The sequence below is a fragment of the Megalobrama amblycephala genome, linkage group LG22 (assembly GCF_018812025.1).
Source record: "Megalobrama amblycephala isolate DHTTF-2021 linkage group LG22, ASM1881202v1, whole genome shotgun sequence".
NCBI lineage: Eukaryota > Metazoa > Chordata > Actinopteri > Cypriniformes > Xenocyprididae > Megalobrama > Megalobrama amblycephala.
This window is the reverse complement of record NC_063065.1, coordinates 5862512-5879862: the sequence shown is the minus strand read 5'-3', so window position 1 is coordinate 5879862 and position 17351 is coordinate 5862512. Positions and strand designations below refer to the sequence as shown.

General features: G+C 35.9%; 2 protein-coding genes across 4 annotated transcripts; one reads left to right on the top strand and one right to left on the bottom strand.

The window, feature by feature from the left end:
• Nucleotides 1-1281: 1281 nt before the first annotated feature.
• LOC125258280 lies at nucleotides 1282-3733 on the bottom strand. 2 transcript variants are annotated; one of them, XM_048175178.1, is made up of 5 exons: nucleotides 3270-3733; nucleotides 1946-2054; nucleotides 1730-1843; nucleotides 1561-1639; nucleotides 1282-1465 (listed from the first exon to the last, which is right to left on the bottom strand). In XM_048175178.1, exons 1-5 carry the CDS (start codon nucleotides 3365-3367, stop codon nucleotides 1374-1376), a joined length of 492 nt encoding a protein of 163 aa, XP_048031135.1. In that variant the 5' UTR covers nucleotides 3368-3733; the 3' UTR covers nucleotides 1282-1373. The 2 variants fall into 2 exon arrangements, with proteins under 2 accessions (XP_048031135.1, XP_048031134.1); XM_048175177.1 differs by having other exon boundaries at nucleotides 1730-1849; nucleotides 3270-3509.
• A 646-nt stretch (nucleotides 3734-4379) lies between these two features.
• steap2 (STEAP family member 2, metalloreductase) lies at nucleotides 4380-15791 on the top strand. 2 transcript variants are annotated; one of them, XM_048175176.1, is made up of 5 exons: nucleotides 4380-4508; nucleotides 7206-7744; nucleotides 12489-13016; nucleotides 14620-14784; nucleotides 14875-15791. In XM_048175176.1, exons 2-5 carry the CDS (start codon nucleotides 7244-7246, stop codon nucleotides 15157-15159), a joined length of 1479 nt encoding a protein of 492 aa, XP_048031133.1. In that variant the 5' UTR covers nucleotides 4380-4508; nucleotides 7206-7243; the 3' UTR covers nucleotides 15160-15791. The 2 variants fall into 2 exon arrangements, with proteins under 2 accessions (XP_048031133.1, XP_048031132.1); XM_048175175.1 differs by lacking the exon at nucleotides 4380-4508 and adding an exon at nucleotides 6196-6502.
• The last annotated feature ends 1560 nt before the right edge of the window (nucleotides 15792-17351 follow it).

The window sequence follows — 17351 nt, the reverse complement described above, 5'->3', positions numbered from 1 at the left end:
TAGAAGATGAGACATTCTCCTTCTACAGAGCATTTGATTGGACAATGTTTGGGAATACGTTTTTTGTTGTTGTTGTTTTTTAAATGTTTAAGAAGTCTCTTCTGCTCACCAAAGCTGCATTTATTTGATGAAAATTCAATGAAAACAGTGAAATTTTATGCAATTTAACGCTGCTGTCCGTAACTTTTGGCGCTCTAGCGGTTGATAAACAGAACTGCGCGCGTCTTGCGGAAGAACATTGTAGCCGGATCTACTTCTCTCTGTTTATGTCTATGACGAGTTACTTAGGTACTGTGGTACTCCGCAGTGGTACGACCCGAACCAGTCTAAAATAGTCCGAATATAATCATTTATTATAGGTGTACCGTGGTGATTCGAGATAAGACAAAAACACAGTTTGCAAAATGGATTCATGATTGTACTCGCTCATTATATAATTTTTGTAAATTTTGAAGACAAAAAAGTTACGGACAGCAGCTTTAATATATATTAAAATGTAGACTACTTTATTCCTGTGACGCACGCAAGGCTGAATTTTCAGCATCATTACTCAAGTCTTCAGTGTCACATGATCCTTCATAAATCATTCTAGAAATATATGATATTATGTAATATTCTAATATCAAATTGTTTTCTTGTAACTTTACTTTAACTTTTGATCAATTTAATGCATCCTTGCTAAATTAAATTAAATAAGTATTAATTTCTTTAAAAAAAAAAAAAAAAAATCTTACTGACCCCAAACAATTGATTGGTACACCCTTGCCAAAAGCCATAATTTTAGTCCATATTCCCATGAAGAGACTGTAATTTTTAAATATGTTGGTTAAAAGTTTATTTTGTAAATTTAAGGGAGATTACAGATGGCCTCAAATCTAAAAATCATGACCACACTCTTAAGCCGCGCACATACTTAACGATTGTAAGGCCGATTATGAATGTAAATTGATACTTATGACTGATCGCGTCCAGTCAGAGCCAGTTGCGTTCAGTCTGCGATTTCAGTCGGTGTTCAAATTCCATGTGTAAGTATTTAAATCTGCTTCAGTCGCAGGAAACAATCGCTGTGTGTTGAGCACAGTCTTAGAATGTTTTAGCTAGTCGTTAAATGTGTGCCCGGCTTTAGAAGACATGAACGGTTCGGAACCTTAAAGGGTTCTGTCAGCGCTTCATATATAATCTTTAGGGGTTCCCATAATGGGATAATTTTATGGATTTAGTTTTAATGAATTTTGTTTTAATTTCTCCTTTTTGGCAAAAATTGAGTCAAGAACCCCAGTGTTCTGTATAGAAACCATTGAACCTTTATTTCTTAGAGTGTAAAAGCCACAAAATCCAATTTCGATATAAAAAAGTATGAACATGTTTCAGTGCTAGTAGACGGTACAGTTAGCAGATGAGCGTTGAGTGCACAGGAAGTCACTGGTGATCTCTTTATATCCTGGAGCTTCAGTAAGACCACTGCCTGCACACAGACAATAAACCTCAAAAGCTGCTTTTGTCTATACATTAATGCTGTTTAATTAAGTGAAGCGTTATATATATTGCATTTTAACCTACCTTCCATTAAGTTGTAGAGGTTACAATAGTTGGTGCCGTGATCTGTGACAGCATACCAGGTCTCTGACACTGACATGGCCTGGAGAACAAGTTAAAACAGGTTATTTGGTTGGTCAAACATGATATTCCTACAAGTCAAATTTAGTTCCATGTCTGTATAAACACTTACAGATACATGGCAATGTGTAAAGAATCCATAGGAGACGAGTCTGAAGTTGATGTCATCAACATATCTTTTGACTGGCGTTGTGTGTTTGGCTGATATGAAGTGCACAGATGCAGACTGCAACTTAATAAGAAGCAAAATATTTAGAGAAGAAGCAAAATATTCATGTTATTTATACAGCTACATAGACACTGAAACTCTTTACATCAAAACACACACCTTGTAGAGACACTTCTCTCCTCCCATGGCACAGGTCGAGGTTGTCCTCCATTTTTTAATCTGTGTGACCAGAGCTTTATACACACTCCTGCAAGGAAGGCTGAAATACCTGGGAAGAGCCAAACACACATTCTCAAACAATTGCATCTGCTTTATAGCTAAAACTCTATACAAATGCTTCCACCTAGTGGAAACCGAAGCTATTACATTGCCCACTAAAATTACATGAATAGTACACAAACATTAAACACTCAAATTGCTTTTCTTCCCAACTCCACATCTAATTTGAAAAAAAATTTATATATAACTATAAAATTGTACTTTACCCCGAAATAAAATGTAATTTAGATATCATTCATAATAAGAATAATTAGATATTAAAGGGGACCTATAATGCCTCTTTTTCAAGATGTAATATAAGTTTCTGGTGTCCCCAGAATGTGTCTGTGAAGTTTCAGCTCAAAATACCCCACAGATCATTTATTATAGCTTGTGAAATTTGCCCCTATTTGGGTGTGAACAAAAACACGCCTTTTGTGTGTGTCCCTTTAAATGCAAATGAGCTGCTGTTCTGCTTTCCAGAAGAGGGCGGAGCTTTAACAGCTCGTGCTTCGGTTGCTCAACAACAACAACAAAGCTGGAGAATCTCACGCAGCCAAAATGACGATTGTCAGTAACGGTGTTCAGCCTTACATTGTTCAAACCGGCGTTGGACACTGAAGGAGAGACTCAGGAAGAAGTTACAACTTTTAGAATGAAACTGGACGTTTCTGAATGGTTAGTGGATAAATTTATGTAACTTAGTTGCTGTGGAGTTGATTCAACTCATCGACTAGCATGCTAATCTTTTGTGCAAATGTTTTATCTCAAACAGCAACATTACACACTAATTAAAGTTAATAAAGTGAAATCATAATCATGGAAACCTTTTAAATACATTAAACAATGTATAAACGTTATAAAATATATAGAATAGATAAAAAAACTGACTTAAAAATGACTTCTATAAAACATGTTAATATAAAGTTAAACTTGATCTAAGCAATTGGAAACAAACAAAACTGATAAAAATTCAAGATTCAATTTTTTTTTTTTATATATATATGATAACTTTTTAAAAAAAGTTATTCAAAACTTTATAATTGTTTACTTATACAAATATAAACATTACATAATTATAATATAAAAAAATACATTTACCTGCATTATTTAAGTGTCTTTTCAACTATATAACTAACTCTTTATATGCAAATCTAGCGCTAAAGATTACGTATTCTTTAATCCAGATTTTTTAAAAATAAAAAAGTCACAGATGATACTTTACCACTCGACTTTGCACTGTGCGTGTAGAGGTCCTGCGGAGCAGAATTCAGATGTTCCTAATGTCACAATACCAATAAAGAGCAAGTTAGAGAAATGCATGATGATTCTGCAGTGTCGTAGCCGCAACTAGTTCAGTCAATGCTGAATGTTTTCGAGAGGTCTTTACAGGACAGAAACAGAATCATAGGATGGTCATGAGTGAGGCTGCAAGGGAAATTGACAAATTTAATTAGACCATCAATGAGCTCTCAAAAAAGAAACAGGCCTACAGGGTGTGTGAAGTCTCTAGTCAGAGAAGTGAGGACGATTACATTTTTAAAGTGAGTTTGCAGACATAGAATTAAAGGCACTCTTTCCCTGATGTCCATTTCTCTTGAGGACAAAAAAATATTCATATTCTTAATAGACATTAAACCTATTTAAATGGAGGATTGGAAACTGGAACAAACATTAGGGATTCGGTAAAAACAAAAAAACTGTTGGACAGTTTGGACAAGAATAGGAAGAAACTCGTAAAGTTCTTCCAAATAGGAAAATTCTGCCATAATTTACTCACCCTAATGTTGTTCCAAACTTTTATTACTTTCTTTCTTCCATGGAACACACACACACACACACACACACAAACAAACAAAGATGTTTAAAAAAAAAAACTTGGACCCTACTATTTAATTTTTTTTTTTTTTTTTTTTTTTAAAGAAAGTCAATGGGGTCCAATGTCAAATATCTTCTTTTGTGTGTAACTATTTTGTTTGAACTCTTTCACATCTACAGATATTTTCATTTTTGGAAGAAAACGTGAGCACGCACATTTTAGAGCATTTTTACAATGTTGCTTTATAGCAACCAACACAAAAAAAGGCCTCAAACCAAGTTTTTGAATTCTTCCAACACAATGCACAAACTGACACACTAATATCCTCTTCAGCAAGTCATATCATATTCCTCTGACCTCCATGCACACACCCCTCAAGGAAGTTCTGCAGCATTACATGTCTCACAGTAAGTGACTCTTACTGCTCAGGAACAACATGCTTGTTGTTTTTGCAGGCCTGAAGCTGCTGTCCTGACGTTGCAAAGAAGTTGAAGAAGAAGAAGATGGGTAAACAGCAGCGTGAACTCATCGGAGGACTGGAGGAAAGAGCGAAGATGCTATTTTCGGAGAAATTGACACGTTGTCGTCAGCATGCTCTTGCTGCAGGCTCTCTCTCGGTCCACACTCTTGCCAAAGGACCTTAAGGTATCACAGATTTTGACACAAAGTCAAGCAGTAAATGTCACAGTCTACTTGCATTGTCACCAATTTATATAGTCTATTTATATGCATGTATGTGTGTAGCTATCTATCCTCTGTTTTTGGCCTTTCTGTGCAGGCTGAGTGAGAGACACTGGGATGTGTCATCATTTGCCGTTTTCCCAGTAATATGATGTGCAGCCCATAGCAGGGATTTTAATTTTAATGAATTGTTTCAATCCCTCTCACGTGAAAATGTCATTGGCTTCTTGACGTTTGGCACAAAGGGTTTTGTCACAGTGCATTGCTCTTTCATTGTTCACCTGTGATGTGCAATTCATGGCTAGATTACAAGCTTTGCATTGTGTTAAAAACAGAAAACAAGCTCATTTGAACCTTAGTCCTAGTGAAGTGAACAGAATATTACGGCACAGACAAAGAAGGTTTTTTTAATGTGGTTGTCGTCCAGCACATCCTGATATTGCTGAGTTAGATGCATTCTTGGGTCAACATATTTTGTTGATCCTGGAATAACATTCTAGTCTGAAAATTTAGTCTTAACCCTATTCCTACCCCTAAACCTAACCCCACCCATAAGTTATCCCAAAAATCAGAAGGAAATGATAGATGAATAACACTGATGTAGAAGCACCAATTCATGATTTTAAGCCTAAACTTGACATAATCTGTAAACTTATCCCTCAAATCTGATTGGTTGATTTGAATGTTGTTCCAGGATCAACAAAAATGTTGACCCAGGAACATGTTGAACTCAGCAATATCAGGTTATGTTATTTTATATTGCTTGTAATTGTCCATAGTTCTTTTTTTTCCTTTGGCATTTTATTTTAAGGACACAAAGCTTGTTTATTTCCATAATTCCATATTAAATATTGTTAAATAAACAATCTTTATGAGAAAAGGATGAATTGTTGATCACATTATAACAAAAATAGGTTTCTTTTTCTGTGGGGTCTCTTTCACTTGTGCATATTTCATATGACATTGCATAATTTGCATATTTAAAAGGTTTAAGCTGCTGAAGGCTAGGCCTGTTTTATGTGTATTCTGATATGGCAGAGTTTCATTTTGATGAAAATAAAGGAACAATTTTAGCCTAATTACCTGAACTGCATTTCCTAAATCAGCACTTTTGTTTTTTTAGCTCCTGGTTTTCTAGTAAAAATATGTAAACATCCTTGAAAAGATATAATAATGGTGGTTCATCATTGTTTGGCTTGAACCTACTATATTGAGTGACCAGCCGAGATCAACCCAGAGGTGTTTTCTGCTACTGCAGAGGACTGTCTTCACCCAGCACATCTGAGACATGCTGCAGCACTCCAACATATAAGAGCATAGAAATTGAATAAAGAAGAACGACAAGTTTTCATGAAACCGGAAGTTTTATTTTTATTTTATTTTTATTTTTATTTTATTTCTTAGCGGTGTATGTTTAAAATAATGGCTGTTACAAGTTTCTCCGTTTATTTTTTTAGGAAAACATTATTATTCGGATACGTGCTGAAGCAGCGTCGTGAGGAAATTTTCACGTGCTAACTGTTGTTTTTCTCAGCGCCGATAAAGATGGACCAATCACGCTCGTTTGTTATTAATTGATTGGGGTATCACACAGTTATTTAATATAGATTCCTGGGAGGGATTTTTATTTTTTGTGACAGGTTAAAATATAATAAAATGAACAGATTAAAATGATTATACTATTACGCGCACAGATTTTCCAGTTAAATGAAAAGCGTTCTGAAATTTGAATTTGACTCGATGGAGAATTCGGCTTGTTGAGCCTCCTGGCGCCCCCTGCAGGAAATATCAGTTATTGGCTTGTAGCTGCCGCCCAATGAAAGAGACGCCAGTTCTGTATGCGAATATAGCGGTGGGTCATTACAAATCAAACGGACAGAGGGCGGGGAAACAGTCACCGGTGAGGGACATATACATCTTGTCCGTTTGCTCGATGGTGTCACTGCAGTCCATTACAGGTAACGTTATAACCTTGAGATGTTTTTCGCATACATATAATCGGGTGCGTCATGCTCTATTCTACGCTCATAATGCGTGATTTACCTGCTACTGCAATTATATAGATGTATAGATATTGTGTCTGTTATTCTTTTTATGAATAAACAATGATTTATGTGCTTTTATGAGCAGACAATCACCTTCGGCACTCTTAACAGGTCAAACAGCCTGTCTGAGATTTCAAAGTCATAGTATTGATTCCATATTCTATGTTCTATTTTTATTTTATTGGAATACATTTTAACGTTTTAAACAGGAAACCCTACGTTATGCATCCAACCTGTGGATCTTAATATTATTTTTCAACAACATTTACTTAATAATGAAGCTATGCAGTCTTTGAGTAATTATGTTCAGTTATTATTAGATATAATTGACTTTATTATTATTATTATTAGCATCATTTGCATGGTTATTTTCATGGCAATTATGCACATTTCCCATTCAGTTCTCACTACAATAATGCGTCCAGATGTTTTGCTTGCAAATTTGTTTATAATTGTCCTTATTCTCAATATTCTCAATTAGATTCTTATTACTTTAATACAGTAATGAAAATCATCCTGTCTAGACAGTATAAAAGACAGTAGAACAAATCCTTTTTTTTTTTTTTTTTTTCTTTTTTTTTTTGCATGTGAATTTAACAAATTATTATTCCATTAGTGTCTTAAGATCCAGTACGAGGTGCTTTGGGCCTGAAAATGGACTCTATTTCCCTGCTGGGCAGCAGCCCGGCCAGCACCAAAGTTTGCTTCCTACCCAACGGGCTGAAGAACTGTTCCAAGGAGGGATCTGGCAAGCCCACAGTCGGCATCATCGGTTCTGGGGACTTCTCCAAAAGCCTGACCCTCCGGCTGCTCCGCAGTGGGTTTCATGTGGTGGTGGGGAGCCGACAGCCCAAGAGAGCGGCCGAGTCATTCCCACATGTGGTAGACGTGACCCATCACGAGGATGCCGTGGGGAAAGCCAACATCGTGTTCCTGGCCATTCGCAGAGAGCACTATTCCTCCCTCTGGGACATCAAGCACCTGCTGGCAGGAAAAATACTGGTGGATGTGAGTAACAACAGACGGGTGAACCAGTATCCAGAATCAAACGCAGAATACCTGGCCTCCCTATTCCCAGAATCCATTGTGGTCAAAGGCTTCAATGTGATCTCGTCCTGGGCCATGCAGTCAGGCCCCAGAGACTCCAGTCGACAGGTATGTTGTGCAAAATTCAGTGTACTTTGATAGCCACAACACTCAGGAAAGAACACACTGAGCCAAAGATCTTAAAAATTAAAACACACCGCTCAAAATGTTCACATTTTTTGGCAGAGCTTCAGAACAGTCTGTACAATGTGTATCACAGACAGAGTCACGTACACACTGCAACTAAATTTGGTTTGGTCAGTTCACCTTTTAGTCCATAAAGGTCAAAATTTAGGAGGATCTATTGACAGAAATGCAAAATAATATACATAACTATGTTTTCAGTGGTGTATAAAGACAATGAACCGTTATGTTTTTATTACCTTAGAAGGAGCCATTTCTATCTCATACACCGCGGGTCCCCTTGCCTTGCCATGTTTCTACAGTAGCCCTAAATGGACAAGCTGCTCTACAGAGCGCGTTTGTTTGACTGGCTACTCTCTGCTGTCTCAGACGTCATTTTTGTCCTGTGTCGGCCACCGTAGCTTCTCTATGTACTTCGAAAGGGAGGGGTGAGCGGTGGACTGAACCGTTGGTTGCAATTTGCAACCTCACCACTAGATGACGCTAAAATTTACACACTGCACCTTTAATCCTGTTCTGTACACGTGTTCACACAGCAATGGAATACGGTTATTAGTCCAGTATTTGAGTCCTAATAAGGTTACGGTTCACTCGCAGTTCAGTTATTTATGGGAGTGACAACCGCATTCTACAACCGAATTCACTCCCGAAAAATGCACAACTGCATTTACAAAAATTCTACGCAGTGTGGAAGCAGCCTTTCTAAGCATAAAAAACACGACGCCTCTGTTGACTCTGCTTTAGTTAAAGGTGCCCTAGAATTAAAAATTGAATTTATCTTGGCATAGTTAAATAATAAGAGTTCAGTACATGGAAATGACATACAGTGAGTCTCAAACTCCATTGTTTCCTCCTTCTTATATAAATCCCATTTGTTTAAAAGACTTCCGGAAAACAGGCGAATCTCAACATAACATGATCCATGATAACATGATATTTTTAGTGATATTTGTAAATTGTCTTTCTAAATGTTTCGTTAGCATGTTGCTAATGTACTGTTAAATGTGGTTAAAGTTACCATTGTTTCTTACTGTATTCACGGAGACAAGAGCCGTCGTTATTTTCATTATTAAACACTTGCAGTCTGTATAATTCATAAACACAACTTCATTCTTTATAAATCTCTCCAACAGTGTAGCATTAGCCGTTAGCCACGGAGCATAGCCTCAAACTCATTCAGAATCAAATGTAAACATCCAAATAAATACAATACTCACATAATCCGATGTATGCATGCAGTATGCATGACGAACACTTTGTAAAGATCCATTTTGAGGGTTATATTAGCTGTGTGAACTTTGTTTATGCTGTTAAAGGCAAGCGCGAGCTCCGTGGGCGGGGGAGCGCGAGATTTAAAGGGGCCGCAGCATGAATCGGCGCATATTTAATGATGCCCCAAAATAGGCAGTTAAAAAAATTAATTAAAAAAAATCTATGGGGTATTTTAAGCTGAAACTTCACAGACACATTCAGGGGACACCTTAGATTTATATTACATCTTGTAAAAAAACGTTCGATGGCACCTTTAAAATTGCTGAACATAAATCTTTTGTCGCTGTAATATTTCTTTCTTTGGTCAGAATAGCGGATACCAAACACATGATATGCCAGAACGTTGCTGGTTACCACAGTGTTAGTCATCACCGTTTCTGGAGTGAGACTTGTTCCGTACACACATGGAACGATAATGTAGGAGACTCACTCCTGCATTTAAATGTGGTTGTCATTCCTGAAACTTTACAGGGTGTATGTGGCCACTAGTGTCTCAACCTGGACTCAGCCTCAGTACTCATGATTCCTTATATTTTAGCTTATATTAATACTTGTTTTTTTTTTATTATTTTAAAGAATTTTAAGCCACTAGGGGGCCTCAAGAAACCAATAAGTTATCTCTAAAAACAGAGGGAAAAGAGGAGAATAACAATGATGTAGAAGCACTTAACCCTAGTTGTAAGCCTAAACTTGATGTAAACTGTAAACCTGTCCCTCAGATCTGATTGGTTGATTGGAATATTGTTCCAGAATCAAAAAAGATGTTGATCCAGCAACTCTCACTCCATACAGTACTAGTGTTATTTTTGTGTTATTTTTATTATAGTATTTTGAATGAGCTTTTGTCATTTTTGTTTTATGATTTTGTCATTGTCATTTCTGTTCATCTTTGCTTTATTTTCATTTCAGTTTTATTTTTAGTCATTTTAGTACTTAAACTTATTTTATTTCAGTACGTTGACAAGGTAACATTTTTTAATTTTCATTTAAAGGTGCAATATGTAAGAATTCTGTCCGCTAGAGGTCGCTAGAGGCCTATTCAAAACAAAGGCGTAGCTTGATGACGCCAAGTTTGAGCGTGGAATCTTGGGACATGTGGTCTTCACCTCAACGGGTGGTGCAAAAGAATAGGGATTGGAGTCGGGAAGAAATCATGTTCATGGATACGATTATTAACGTTACTGTAGTATGAAGCAGAGCAGGACCGAGTGTTTTGGGAGCTGAACGAGGCCGCTGGAGCGATTGCGCAACACACGCCTCACGAGCAGCGGAGCTTTTATTATGACACAGTCGCCAGTGTCGCTTCCGCTTATCCGGTCATGAGTATGAGGTAACGCAGCTCTGTTTATCATATTAGATACATTTGAGTGTGTTGAAAATGTTATAGCATTACATTAGATTTAAACAATAAGACTAAATGTGTTGAGATATATAACAACAATTAGTTTTCTGTCTATAAATATATCAAAACAGTTGTTCCCTTGTCTATTAAAACATGTAATATATTAAAGCATCTCTTTATGTTTCTACAAAATAAACGGTAACGCGGGCATGATGCAATTGATAGGCGACTCCTCACACATCCCGGAGCCTTGGTTTAAATTGAAATTTTCTTACGATTTACAAATAGTTGCAAACATTTGGGATACTTTAAAGGGGGCTACTTTAAATTGCAGTCGGTGCATCTCTACTAAAAAGACTCTGAATCCATCTAAATATATGAACAACAGCATATCAAAACAGATAAATCAACTCAACAGCTTACAGTGTTTAAGTCTCCTCAGCTTTCATTGTCAATTGCACTCCCTATTGTTGCTGCAACCATATGCTGTAAAAGCTGGCAACCCGCGTCTTTGAAAGAGGGGGCGGGCCAAAGAATATATTTAGAATTTGGACTGCAGTACCTATTTTGAACACTGGGTGTCATTCCTACATAGAGCCCCTTTAAGTACTCAAGTGAACAAAACATATAACACTGGCCTAGTGGTTTTTGGATATTTTACTGCAAAAATCTTACATATTGTACCTTTTAAGTCTTTTAAGTTTTAGTTTTTAATCTAATATTAATATTTTATTTTAGCTTTATTTCAATTAACAAATAAAATATTTTTAATAGATTTAGTTAATGATAACACTGATCTATACTGTTTTTACAGCTCTATAATTGCAGTATATGCAAAATAAAATAAAATAAAACATATTTTAGGCCCTGCTGTGTTCAACAGTTTGCTAAATGCTGTGGCTTAAAACAAAACAGCTCTCTGTATGCTAATGACATTCCTGAAGGACTTAGTATCCAAGGAATGATGATGAGGAGGAGGAAGAAGATGAGGGTTATGTCTTCTGGTATTAGCAGAGACCTCTTCCAGCCAGCAGTGAAAGTCAATGTCTTTCTGTGAAGAGCTGATTAGAATGATGAACAGATGAGCAGCCCTCTGTGGAAACTCTGTGAACTGAAAGAGGAATAGATTTTATTAACACAATGAAAGTTCCATTAAAGCCATGCCATAAACCTGCTCCTATCTCACAGTCTGATTTTAAACGCTTATAAACTCATTGAATTAATTCCACTTTAGTTATGGGTTCTAGGGAATTTTTCTTACAGTATAAAAGCATTCACACTAGTTCATTGGAAATGATTTTTTCTGTTGTTTTTCATGCAATGTATTTCTATCTACTTGATATTTTGTTTCCGCCACAGAATAAACATTTTAAAAGATAATTGCTTATAACTTATAAAGATAACTTTTTATCTCAGAATTCTGATTTTTTTCCCCCTCGCAGTTGTGTTAACAGTTTGTAGGTGTGGATGTAAACTCACAATTGTGAGATTAAAAGTCGCAATTATCTTTTTTATTTTTTATTCAGTGACGGAAACAAGCTTCCATAATATACTGTACCGATAATTATTTATTGATAATTATTTTATGTTATTATATAACATTTTCTTCTAAATGAAAAAAAAAAGAATTGTTTTAAATGTTACGAGTGAATTAAGGCATCACAAGATTATAATAGTAATATTAGTAATAGTAATAAACAGTCTTATTATTTTATCAATCTTTTAAATAACTTTAAGTAAGTGTTAGATGATGGCAAAGGTAAAAATCAAAATGCCATAATAAGGGAAATTATCATGTTAATTTAAAATATATTAAAAACCAATAACTGATATGAAAAAAGAAAAAACAATATTATACCGACATGTACTGTGCATCTCTAATGGCTCAGGATCCATAAGTCTGAGACCATATTGAAAATCTGGCATTCACAATCTAAACCTGAAGTTGGACAACACTGATTTGGTCACCGATATATCAGCCTAATTGCTGTTGTGAATGAATGAACGTTTTAAAAGGAATGATTATTAATTGCTTGCAATTTCTTTGTATTATAGGTCTATATTTGCAGTAATTCAGTGGACGCTCGACAGCAGCTCATTGAAATGGCCCGTCAGCTGAGTTTCATCCCTGTGGACATGGGTGCCCTCTCCTCTGCCAGAGAGATCGAGAATATGCCCCTGCATCTCTTCACAGCCTGGAAAGGACCTGTTTTGACCGCCGTCGCATTGTCCATCTTCTTTTTCGCTTACTCCTTTGTGCGGGACATTATCCATCCTTATATGAAGACCAGACAGAGTTTTTTCTACAAGATTCCTCTGGAAATAGTGAACAGGACGCTGCCTGTAGTGGCCATAGTTCTGCTAGCGCTGGTGTATTTAGCAGGACAGCTTGCTGCCGTGTACCAGCTCATCTACGGGACGAAGTACCGCCGTTTCCCGCCCTGGTTGGAGGGCTGGCTGGAGAGCCGCAAACAGCTGGGTTTGTTGAGCTTTTTCTTTGGCTGCATACATGTGCTGTACAGCCTCTGCCTGCCCATGAGACGCTCAGAGAGATACCTGATGCTCAACATGGCCTATCAGCAGGTGTGTGTGTATGTGTTTTACATCTTTGAGATCCAGCAATTCCACTGAGACATATCCTGAACATCCTGCACTGTTTAAAGCCAATATAATAGTAATAATATTAAGTAAATACAAAACAAGTACATATATATATATATATATATATATATACATACATACAATAATAGTAATAAAAAAATGATATTATTATTATTATATCTATGTATTTATTATTTATGATGACAATGATGCTCATTATTAATATTACTGTTATTAATATTAATAATAATAATGACAATAAGTTAATACAAAAATAATACATAAATATATACAGATACAATATTAATACAATTATTATTATTTTATCTGTATGTATTTTTTATGATGCTGCTGCTCATTATTATTATTAATAAACATTAAAAATAAATAAGTAAATAAATATGCATATACATACATACATACAGATGCAACAAAACCACCAATATTAATATTAATAATATAAAGTAAATATTTATAAGTAAATATAAAATAAATACATAAATAAATATATACAGATACAATAATAGTAATAAAAACGATATTATTTTTATTGTTATTAATATTAATAATAATGACAATAATAAGAAAATACAAAATAATACATAAATAAATATATATATACAGATACAGTATTAATACAATTATTATTATTTTATCTATTTATTATTTATGATGACAATGATGCTCATTATTAATATTGTTATTAATAATAATAATAATGATAATAATAATAAGTAAATAGAACATAATATATATATATATATATATATATATATATATATATATATATATATATATATATACACACACACAATATTAATACAATTATTATTTTATCTGTATGTATTTATTATTTATGATGCTGCTGCTCATTATTATTATTAATATTAATTACAATCATCTCAAATATATAAGTAAATAAATATGCATATATACATACATACATACATACAGATGCAACACCACCAATATTAATAATAATAGTAATATTAATAAGCAGTAGGCGACATTAAATATTGACCAGGCTGATAACTGTCATTGAAATGATCTGCATCAGTCAATAACCCACCCAAACAATTAACAGAAGCCATTTCAATGGATAATTAATAATGTTATTTTTTAATGAATTTTGAGTAAATATTGTGTTTGATTTAGCAATTATAATTTATTAATTTCAGCATTTTTAATTAATGAATTTTGTATGCATTTTGTTTATATGAGCATTATATCAGCCTGCTCTCTAGATATCAGCATCAGTCATGTCAGTCGAGCACCCATAATAATAATAATAATAATAATAATAATAATGATAATGCTTTCCTGGTTTTTATATTATATTTGTTATGCACCAAACCCTATAATTAAAATGTCATAAATAAATGTAAATTTAAAATAAGTCTGTGCATGTAAAATAAATCTTTAATATATATTGTACATCTTTATTATACATTAAAAAAATACAATAAAATAACAGGACTATGGCAATATATAGAATATATAAAATATACTTATATTAAAAACCTGTTGTTATATTAAAATACATTTAATAGAACTCATATAAATATTCTTTTTTCTTTCTCTGTAGGTCCATGCCAATATCGAGAACTCATGGAACGAAGAGGAAGTTTGGAGAGTGGAGATGTACGTTTCCTTTGGCATCATGGCTCTGGGTCTCCTCTCTCTATTAGCTGTCACTTCCATCCCATCCATCCATAATGCACTCAACTGGCGAGAGTTCAGCTTTATCCAGGTAAGACATCAGACACAGGCAGGGCATGCACCCTCCCCATGTTGCATTTTCAGACAAATATGATGTCAATATTGGTGTATATCCTGTCAGTCTACTCTAGGTTACATCGCCCTGCTCATTTCCACGTTCCACGCTCTGCTCTTCGGCTGGCAGCGAGCGTTTGTGGAAGAGTCTTATCGTTTCTACATGCCACCCAATTTTGTCCTGGCCTTGGTTCTACCTGTCACGGTGATAATCGGAAAAGTGCTGTTGCTGCTTCCCTGTGTGAGCCGGAAGCTAAAACAGATCAGGCGTGGATTAGACCCCAATCAGAGCCGCACCAACCACGAGAGACCAGCTGCCCACGTTTCACCTGAAAGAGTCACCATCATGTAACTCCACCGCAGTTTTTAATGTCACACTTACGGTAAACTCTCAGTCTTTTGTTTTTAGTTGTGCTAATCACACTCATAACACCTGGCCAGCATACAGCACATCTATAAATTGACATTTCAGCTGCTTTATTGGATAAAGATCCTGGACTAAAAGGTCTGTTTGTAGTTAGTATTCTGTTACAGATGATGAATAGGAGTTCAGTTAGAACTGCACTGGTCATGTGACCTCATTAACCTCTTGAAGGAGAATGTCATGTGATTGGATGACCTGATTAAGAGCTTTATCGTATCCCAAACTTTATTAGAAACAATGTTATTTACGCACACACTACCATTCAAAAATTTGGGGTTGGTAAAATGTCTCTTATACTTACCAAGGCTGGACTTATTTGATTAAAGTTCAGTAAAATAGTAATATTGTGAAATATTATTAGAATTTTAAAATAACTGTTTTCTGCTTTAATATATTTTAAAATGTAAATTATTCGTGTGATGGCAAATTTTCAGCAGCTATTACTCCAGTCTTCAGTGTCACATGATCCTTCAGAAATCATTGTACTATGCTGATTTGGTGCTCAAGAAATTATTATTATTATTATTATTATTAATGTTGGAAACAGTTGTGCTGCTGAATATTTTTGTGGAAATGTGACTTTTTTCTTTCATAAAAATATTATAAATGTCTTGACTGTCACTTTTGACCAATTTAAGTCATCCTTTTTGAATAAAGTTTTTCTGTTACCCCAAACTTTTGAACAGTATATAACATGCAGTTTCATTAAACCTCTGATGTGTTTTAAAGTCAACAAAGTCAAAACTTACCTTCTTAATAAATGTTCTTGATCTTATTTTGCACAATTAATCAGTGTTTTTTAAAAAAATATAATTTACAGTGGGTACAGAAAGTTTTCAGACCCCCTTTTTGCAGATTTATTAAAAAAGAAAAACTGAAATATTACATGGTCCGAAGTATTCAGACCCTTTGCTCAGTATTTAGTAGAAGCACCCTTTTGATCTAATACAGCCATGAGTCTTTTTGGGAAAGATGCAACAAGTTTTTCACACCTGGATTTGGGGATCCTCTGCCATTCCTCCTTGCAGATCCTCTCCAGTTCTGTCAGGTTGGATGGTAAACGTTGGTGGACAGCCATTTTTAGGTCTCTCTAGAGATGCTCAATTGGGTTTAAGTCAGGGCTCTGGCTGGGCCATTCAAGAACAGTCACGGAGTTGTTGTGAAGCCACTCCTTCATTATTTTATCTGTGTGCTTAGGGTCATTGTCTTGTTGGAAGGTAAACCTTCAGCCCAGTCTGAGGTCCTGAGCACTCTGGAGAAGGTTTTCGTCCAGGATATCCCTGTACTTGGCCGCATTCATCTTTCCCTTGATTGCAACCAGTCGTCCTGTCCCTGCAGCTGAAAAACACCCCCACAGCATGATGCTGCCACCACCATGCTTCACTGTTGGGACTGTATTGGACAGGTGATGAGCAGTGCCTGGTTTTCTCCACACATACCGCTTAGAATTAAGGCCAAAAAGTTCTATCTTGGTCTCATCAGACCAGAGAATTTTATTTCTCACCATCTTGGAGTCCTTCAGGTGTTTTTTAGCAAACTCCATGCGGGCTTTCATGTGTCTTGTACTGAGGAGAGGCTTCCGTCGGGCCACTCTGCCATAAAGCCCTGACTGGTGGAGGGCTGCAGTGATGGTTGACTTTCTACAACTTTCTCCCATTTCCCGACTGCATCTCTGGAGCTCAGCCACAGTGATCTTTGGGTTCTTCTATACCTCTCTCACCAAGGCTCTTCTCCCCCGATAGCATCTCTGGAGCTCAGCCACAGTGATCTTTGGGTTCTTCTTTACCTCTCTCACCAAGGCTCTTCTCCCCCGATAGCTCAGTTTGGCCGGACGGCCAGCTCTAGGAAGGGTTCTGGTCGTCCCAAACGTCTTCCATTTAAGGATTATGGAGGCCACTGTTCTCTTAGGAACCTTAAGTGCAGCAGAAATTTTTTCGTAACCTTGGCCAGATCTGTGCCTTGCCACAATTCTGTCTCTGAGCTCTTCAGGCAGTTCCTTTGACCTCATGATTCTCATTTGCTCTGACATGCACTGTGAGCTGTAAGGTCTTATATAGACAGGTGTGTGGCTTTCCTAATCAAGTCCAATCAGTATAATCAAACACAGCTGGACTCAAATG